Here is an 8,539-nt window from a genome sequence, read left to right as displayed (position 1 = left end):
CTCCTCTCCACCATCAATGGGCCCTTTCATGGGACTCGGGTGTTGGCCAGGGACCGGCGACCTGAGCCGCCGTCAGCAGCGGCCGCAGTCCTGCAGCTGCGAACTGTTGTGCTTGGCCGCGGCGGCCATCGATGGGGCGACGTCCCCTTGCGCATCACTGCCGTGGGTCGTCTGTGTTCGCAGCACCCTGTGCCTGGATGCCCGGGGTGGAAAGCGCCGGATCTGCGCTGTCCTTCGTTTAGGACAACTCCGTCGGGAAGAGCAGGGATGGTGAGAGATACCCGCTCCCCTCTGTGCCCACCCCACCGACCGGCAGCCGCCAAGAATAACCCCCTCGAAGGCGAGCGGTCCCGGCTGCCGTCAGCACTTCCCACCCGGCCCTTCCCCACCTTCACTCGTTTATTTATTAATCCTTTTTCTCCCAGCTCTGAAATCCTATCACCCACCCTCACCACCGCCCAGAAAGCGCAGCTCTGGCCTGTTCTGGGGGGGAAAACCCTGCCTTTGCACATTTTTTTGCAGGCCCAGCGGAGGAGGCGGCTGCCCATCCACAAACACTGGCACAGCTGCTGCCCAATATTATGCTAAGGCTGCTCCCTGGCCAGATGTTCTCCGGCTTTTCCACAGACGCAGGAGTTTGGGAAGGGGTGAGGAGGTCGGGGTGGGGGTTATAGCATGGCCAGGTCCTACCTAGCTGGGGGAAACTGAGGCACGGAGTGGCGGCGGGCATGGCCGAGGCTCCGGCACCCGGCTGCGTGCTGGCAGCGGGGGGCAGATGCAGCCGGTTCGTTAAGATCTCGCGTATGCGCTGGGTGCTGCAGCAGAGGCAGCCCCCCCAGCCCAGCCGTGTGCCTGTGGTGTGCTTCCGTTTGCAGGGTGCCCACGTCCCCCCCCAGCAGACCCTCACTGGGGGGTTTCAGGGCTTTGTCCTGGCCCCCCCCAGAGACCCAGCAGGATGAACCCAGGCCTGCCCAGCCATTGCTTGGGGGCCCGTCAGCTTGTGCCCCATCTGTGTAACGAGCTGTCAGGTCTCTGCTCCCCCCACTGCTCCCTGCTCAGAGCCCACCCCCCCACCCCGTGTTGCCTTTCCAGCCATAGCAGCTACAAACCAGAGCCGGGGCCGTGTTGGCCCGTGTTAATAAGCAGCCTCGGGCTGTTTCTGCGATGAAAACAGGAAAACGCTTTGCCAACAGCAATAAACCGCCTGGCCGGCCGGATCCTGTACCCCGGGCAGGGCAGGGCACGGGGGTCCCGGAGCTGGGACACCCGGCGGATGGAGGGGACGGGGACGGTGGGGCTGGCCTGGCTGTTGTCCCCAGCGCCACGATGCTCTTGGCACCGTGGCCCAGGCTCGGCTACCTGGGGCCTCCGGTCACACCCCCCCCCCCGCTCTGGTGGTGTCCCCCCACAGCCGGGTCTCGGGGACCCCGGGTTTGGCTCACGGAGAAGGTGACACCGTTCCCTTCGACCCCGGTGGCCTGTCTCACCGGGCAGCCTGGTTTGGGAAACTGAGGCACGGAGCAGAGCTGCAATGCACCTTCCCCATGGTGGTGGGGGTCCCGGCTGCGACCCGCCCCCTCTGCTAGGCAGGGTCAGCCCAGGGCAGGGCATCCCTGGGGCAGTGGAGGGGGGGAGGAGGGGGGTGGTCCAGTTTGGGGGAGAGCCGAGAGCCCTGTTTCCCACTGCCAAGGGCATGGGGGGGCCTGCAGGGGGGAAAGCCAGGAAGCGGCTCTGCTGGGGGGCATGGCAGGGGAGTGGGGTCCCCATCAGAGACCGTGTCTCATATGGCACACATGCACACTTGTACACGTGTGCTCACATCTATGGACATCCTCTGCATGCGTGCCTGTACGTGTGTGCATATGCCCACACATGTACACGCACCCTCACTCATGCACACACATGCCCATGCATACTCACTCATGCGCATACTCACTCATGCGCATTCTCATTCATGCAAACACATGTGCGTGCATGCAGTCATGCACACACGTGCACAGGCTCACTCACGCCTACACGTGCTCACTCACACACATGCACACAGTCCTGCACATGCTCATGCACACACATGCACACGTATGTGCATGCACGCACAGTCATGCACACATGTGCACATGTTCACTCATGCACACACGTATATGCGTGCACACTCATGTCCATGCACGCTCACTCATGCATATGCACGCTCACTCATGCACACATATGCCCACGCATGCTCACTCAAGCACACACGGATGCAACACGCTTCCCCCCCCCACTTGCACCCCACCACAGCAGCGGTTTGGGTGTGGGTGCCCCCCCCAGCACACCCCCGTCCCCCCACCCCAGTGTCCCCAGTGCACGAGTCACCTGTCCCCATACAGCTTTATTGTGCTGGGAGTACATTGGGGACACACAGCACGGGGTTGGGGGGGGACAGACGGACAGGGGGAAAGGGCACAAGCCAGCTGTACCCCGTCCCACGGGGACCCCCCCACCCCAGAGCCTGGAGCCGGCAGCATCCCTGAGAGCCGGGGACCAGCCCCGGACCCCCGCACTGGGGGGGGCCGGGACCCCTTTTTGCACCCCCCCTGTCCTGCGAGGCTCTGCCTCAAACCCCTGTGGGGATGCTCTGGGGTTCCGGGGGGGTGGGGGGGGTGGCGGTGGGGACCCCCCATCCTGGTGCCCTGGCTGGCAGCAGGCTGGGTTACTGTCCTGGGGGGCCAGGGGGGCCCGGCAGCCCCGGGGGTCCTCGCAAACCGGGGTCACCCTTAGGCCCCGTCGGGCCAGCCTGGCCGACAGCCCCGGGGGTCCCGGGGAGTCCCGGTTTGCCCTGCGGTCCGGGGGGTCCCACTGGCCCCGGCACCCCAGCTGGCCCGGGGGGGCCGGGGTCTCCCTTGGGTCCCCCCTGTCCCCGGGGGCCGGATTGCCCAAAGCTGCCCTTGGTGCCCTTGAGGCCGGGGAAGCCTTTCAAGCCCAGGGGACCCCTTTCACCCTGGGGGCCGGGGGGTCCAGGGGGGCCGGGGGGTCCCTGGGGTCCCGGCGAACCCAGGCTGCCCACGTCGCCCTTCTCTCCTTCGCTTCCCGGGGGGCCCTTGACGCCCACGTCGCCCTTGAGGCCGCGGGGGCCCGGGAGTCCCGGCACACCTGGGGGGGGAGAGGAGGGGGTGAATTGGAAGTATGGGGGGGCAGCACCCCAAAGCGGGGAGAGAGGGAGATGCCCCAGCCCTGCAGCCCTTGCTAATACCAGGATCAGTTAAGCCTGGCTCATCCCACCCTGCAGCCCTTGCTGTGGGCTCCAAGGACAACTGGCACCCCGGGGGGGCACGGTGCCACCACGGGGCTCCCCCTAAAACCAGATCCAGGAAACGGCCCAGCTCATTAATTAGGGCAGCCCTGTAAGGATGCAGATGCGGTTGCCGTATGGTACCCGGGCTGGGTGGTCTGTGGCAGAGCGGGAAGCTGCCGGGGTGCCCGTGGGCTCCATGGAGCCGATGGTGGAGCCGGGACAGCCCCGCTGCTCCCCTGGGTGGATGGAGATGTCCCCAGGCCACCCAAGCCACTGGGAGAAGCTTTGGGCACCCTCGTCCAGTGGCAGCCATACCCTCCCCACCGGGACCAGCAAGAAGGGTCACCGGCACCGGTGTGCGTGCTGGCTGTGCTAGAAGGACACAGGTCACCTCCCTGCTGTCCCTGTCCCCCCCCAGGCAGGGAGAGCTCTGCAAGCTGAATCCATACAGCTCCATCCCCAGGACACCCCTGCATCCATGGGCAAGCGTCTGGGTGTCTTTGTGCACATCTCAGTGCTACCTTGGCCTCAGCGATGGCGGTTTGGGTCCTCCACCGCCTGCCTTGGGTGCAGGATGCTCCCAAAGAGCCCAGATCCCACCATGCTCAGCCACAGAAGAAACAGCCCCCCCAAAATTGCCTGCCCAACACGCCTGGCCCCAACCCATGCCTGGGCAGGGCTTAGACTGTAACCCACCAGGATGCACCTCACCTCGTAAGATGGTGATGTTTTTCAGCATCTCCCCATGCCGGATGTCTACCACCTTCATCTCCTCCATGACCATGGACAAGTTGCGGATGTCAAAGTCCAGCCGGGCGCTGAGCAGGCTGTAACGCTCCCGCAGCAGGTCTGTGGTGCCCTGGACCAGGCTGAGGGATTTGTTCAGGTAGTAGAGCTCCTCAGCATGGGTGTGGAAGCCCAAGGTACAGGAGAGCCGCACATCATCCAGGTAGCGCAGCATGCTGTGGACGTGGCTGTCGGTGGCGTTGATGTTGGCAAAGATGGTGCTGATCTCAATCTCGTGGGACGTCATGCGACCTTCCAGGGTCTCGAAGCGCTCGGCGGTGCGGTTCTGCGTGTACCTGTTGTGGTAGCGCAAGTCATTCATGTTCTCCTCGTGGTCGTCCAGGAAGGAGGAGATGTTGTCCAGCTGCAGCTGCAGCCCCATCACCTGCAGCACCAGGTCGTGCATGCTCTCTGAATTCTGGCCGACCTGCCGAGCTGCTGCACCGATGCTGCCTTGGATGCTCTTCACCAGCTCGCTGGTCTTGGAGGAGGTGGCCCGCAGCCCGCCGAAGAGGCGGGTGTAGTTCTGCCACTCGGTGACGATCTTCTGCAGCGTCAGCGTCTCCTCGTCCGTCTTTCTCTGGATGACCTGGATCCAGTCGGAGGTTTGTCCCAGGGTGAAGTTCATCTGCTGCATGGCTGCTCGGACATCATAGCGCTCCTGGGCCAAGCCCTTGAGAGAGTTGTCCAGCTGGGAGGTGACCACCTGCCAGCCCCCAACCTGGGCCAGGAGCTGCCCCAAGCTTTCGTTGACCTGCCGGATGGAGAAGGAGCAGTTGTCCACCTCGCTGGTGATCTTGTTGCTGGTGGATGACAGCTGGTTGTGGGTCTGGGAGGTCCGGTCGAGCAGGATTTCTTGAACCAACAGCATCTTCTGGATCTCCTCCAGCTCTCCCTGCAGCTTGGAGATCTCCTGGCTCAGCTGTCCTGTCTCATGGCAGAGGGAGCAGTTCCCCGAGGTCTTCTCGTCTGAATGAAGGGCAGAGGGGTCTGTTACCCCAACCCATCCCTTGCCGGGCCTGGAGACCCTCCCGCTGAGGACCAGAGCAGAGGAAGGAGCCTCACCATGGTCTGTCCTTGCAGACCCTGGAGATGTGCACCACCACGGAGCCACAGCTGGGACAAGGCTGATGCCACCAGCCTGCACCAGCTCCCCCCCTCATCCTGCTCCAGCCACCTCTGTGCAGCAAGTTCTCCAAAAAGCCGAACACCGCCAACCCTACCCTCAGGGTCGTGTGGTCATCCCTCCCCAAAATCCTGGGAGATAAGTGGGGGTTTGGTTCTGAGGGAGCCCCAGAACCTGAAAAGTGGAGATGCTTCAGCCCCTGGCTGGCAGCACTGAGCAGCTGAGGTCTGCTCAGCTGGAGGGACGTGTGGGGCTGAAGCCTGGAGAAGACCTCCAGGTCCAGGTGCGAGCCACTCACCCAACCCCTGGAGGTCGTCCTGGATGGATATGATCTTCTTCTCATAATAAGTCTGGGCTGAGCTGATGTCGTTGGAGATGGAGTTGACTTTCTTGAACACTGTGGAGGAAAGGTGGGGAGGTCAGGGGAGGTGGGCAGGTGCCGGGATGTCATCGTCCTTCACACCTTTCCTCCGGGCTTGTTCCCTGGTGAGGAGGGTGGCCAGGGCTCGAAGAGTCAGGCTGGGTGGCTGGTGGGTGCTGGCTCCATGGGCTGGGTGTCCCAAGGGGCTTTCAGGTTCGGGGCTTGGCTAAGGTCTACAAAGCATCTCTGGGGGTCCAGCCCCGGGGAGCCCACCGTCCCTCCGCTGAGCCTTGGAGGCTGTTTCTTGCCTGTGGAGGTGATGGGGTGGCAACCTCTGGGGTCAGGGGTGGTTCCTGAGGTCCCCATGGGGGTAAAGCCATCCCCTAGTGAGGTGGCATCAAGCACAGCATCCCACATGCATCCCAGGGGCAGGTCAGGGGGAGCTGGATGCTCCTCTCCAGGGCTGGGTGCTGAAGGTGCTTTGGGGGAGCCCCGGTATCCCCAAGAGGCTGCCCCGAGGATGGCAGGAGGGAAGGCAGGAGCCGGACCTCCCAACCCTGCCCGTGCTCACCCAAGGCAGCCAGCACGGTCACGGCCACGATGAGGAGGATGGAGAAGACGTAGAGGACTTTGACAGCCGTCTGGAGGGAGAGGTTCTTCTGGCACCGGCTGCAGCTTGTCCGTGCCCTGCCTGAGCGCAGAGAGGGGAAGGATCAGGCCCTGCCGCACCCCCTGCCCACCCCGGGGGACATCCTTACCGCTCGGCCGGTAGCTGAAGGTCGGCATCTCCTCTTCCTCTCCTCCCGCTGGCTCGTCTTCTGAAAGCCAACACGGGAGGGACCTGAGCTGCCTGCGCTGCCAGGGCCCTGCCTGCTGCCTGCACTCTCCTGCACCCAGCCCCGAGGATGCCGGTGGTCCCTGGGGACGAGCTCCGAGCTTCGCCGTAACCCGGCGTCCCCGGGGAAAAGCTGAGGAGCCACATGGGACCCATCGCTGCCACCCTCAGCTGGGCAAAGCCCGGTGGCACCAGCCCGTTGGGACACGTCCCCGCTCCACCTCCTGCTTCTGCGGGACTTGGCTGAGACCTTTGCGCTCCAAGACCGTAAACTTGGGGAAATTTGGTTGAATTTGGCCAAAAAAAGTGGATGATGGAGAAGCTGACGGCTCCTGGCTCCGAGCCCCGAGGGGCTTTGCGGCTTCCCAGCCCCTTCTCACAAAAACCATGGCAGCAAAGAAAAACCCACTTGCCGCCTCAGCCGGCACCCAGCCTGGACCCCCATCCCGGTGTGGGGGCGAGTTGGGGTGCTCCCACAGGGTGGGAAACGCCATGGGCTGGATCTCACCAATGGCTCCGGCACGGGGGATGCGCTCAGCACCGGTACCCGACCCTGAAGGAGCCTGGGGCTGGGGGACGGTGCCCCTTTCCCTGGCTTCCCAAAGCTGTACCATGCCCGAGAGCCCCCCGCAGCCCCCCGCCAGCCCAGCCACCCCCTGCCCAGGGCCTCCCCCACCTCCTCGCCGACAGAAGGAGGGTTTCCAGCCGGGGGTGCCGCAGGGGGGCTGCAGGCACGGCCGGAGTGACCGTGGCACCGACATCCCCTGCTTTATAAAGCCCGGCCTCCCCCATGCAAAAGCAGGCGGGGGGCAGGAGAGGGGCTGCGGGCGGGGGGGGGTTCGCTGGGTTGGGGGCAGCAGCGATTCCATCCGTCCTCCCTGCCGTGGCCCTTCGCTTTTTGGCTGCCTCAAATTTTGCTTTTCTGCCCCATGGAGTCAACAAGTGATGGGCTCTGAGCATGGCGGGGGGGAAGCGCTGCCGCTGGTCCGGGAGCCCTGGAACCTTGCCCCCCCCAGCCCCTTTTGCGCCCCACAGCGCTGTGGGGTTCCCCGGCCGTGGCCAAAGCCGGCTCAGCCCCCAGCCATGGGGAGATGCTGCCCATGGGGAGCAGGGATGCGGTGGGATTCGGGGGGTGCATCCATCCCGATGCCGGCTGCCCCCCCAGCTCCGCTACCAGCTCCGGCACAGCCGTCCCCTCCTGTCCCCCGTGCCGCCAGCCCTGCTCCTCTCCCCACGGTTCCAACACCCCCCCCAGGGCTGCCCCCCACTCACCTCTCATAGCCCCCGAGCTGGGGGGCGGTGGGTGCAATCCTGCACCGACCCAGGCCTCACCGCCCCGGTTCCCGCATCCACCCCGGCACTTCTTTTCCCGGCGAGCGTCAGCGAGCGGCCAGCATGGCCGGGGCTGCTCCCCACCGCCGGCCCCCCGCTCCCAAAACTTCCTGGGGAGCCTTCAAAAGCAATCGCGGTGGCGGAGCATCCCCACGGCTGCCCGCTCACCCATGGCCTCTGCCCACGCGGGATGGGGGAATGGGTGACGGGTGACGGCAGAGCCCAGTTGGGCTGGACGCCGGCCACCGAAAGGCGAGGCGCTGGGATATGTGCTGGAGAAGAAAGGCTGGTCCCGCGCCCGCCCTCCTTCCCTCCAGCCCTAATGACTAACAAATGTCCGACCCATGTCGTGCTGTGCTGTGCTGTGCCGTGCCGGCCTCGCTCAGCCGTATTTGGGGGGGGGGCCTGGGGTCTGGAGAAGGTGTGCTGGTCTGGGGAGGGGGTTCTGGTCCAAGGGCAGCGGGTCTCGGGAGTTTGGCTTAGGGAGATCAGGATTGGGGGTTTGGGTACATGTATCTGGGTCAGCGAGATGGGGTGATGGGTTTGGGGTCCGGGGTATGGCCCCTGGATCTGGGGCAGGGATACGGGGACATGGGTCTGGGGTCCTGCTTTGGTCCCCTGGATCTGGGTCGAGGACATGAGGAGATGGGTTTGGGGTCCTGGGTATGGCCCTTGGATCTGGGGCAGGGACACAGGGAGATGGGGTGCTGGGTCTGGGGTTCGGGGTATGGCCCCTGGATCTGGGTCAGGGATATGGGGTGCTGTAGTTTGGGGTCTGAGGTCCTGCTCTGGGCCCCTGGGTCTGGGTCGGAGACACAGGGTGATGTGGTT

General features: G+C 64.7%; 1 protein-coding gene across 2 annotated transcripts; it reads right to left on the bottom strand.

The window, feature by feature from the left end:
* Positions 1 to 2,352: 2,352 nt before the first annotated feature.
* On the bottom strand, positions 2,353 to 8,019 carry SCARA3 (scavenger receptor class A member 3). 2 transcript variants are annotated; one of them, XM_069805448.1, is made up of 6 exons: positions 7,649 to 8,018; positions 6,300 to 6,359; positions 6,113 to 6,232; positions 5,479 to 5,577; positions 3,980 to 5,023; positions 2,353 to 3,126 (listed from the first exon to the last, which is right to left on the bottom strand). In XM_069805448.1, exons 1-6 carry the CDS (start codon positions 7,653 to 7,655, stop codon positions 2,687 to 2,689), a joined length of 1,770 nt encoding a protein of 589 aa, XP_069661549.1. In that variant the 5' UTR covers positions 7,656 to 8,018; the 3' UTR covers positions 2,353 to 2,686. The 2 variants fall into 2 exon arrangements, with proteins under 2 accessions (XP_069661549.1, XP_069661550.1); XM_069805449.1 differs by lacking the exon at positions 6,300 to 6,359 and having other exon boundaries at positions 7,649 to 8,019.
* Positions 8,020 to 8,539: the final 520 nt, after the last annotated feature.

Source organism: Haliaeetus albicilla, chromosome 18, assembly GCF_947461875.1.
Source record: "Haliaeetus albicilla chromosome 18, bHalAlb1.1, whole genome shotgun sequence".
NCBI classification, from domain to species: Eukaryota; Metazoa; Chordata; class Aves; order Accipitriformes; family Accipitridae; genus Haliaeetus; species Haliaeetus albicilla.
The sequence above is the reverse complement of the archived record's forward strand: the minus strand, read 5'-3'. Positions and strand labels throughout refer to the sequence as shown.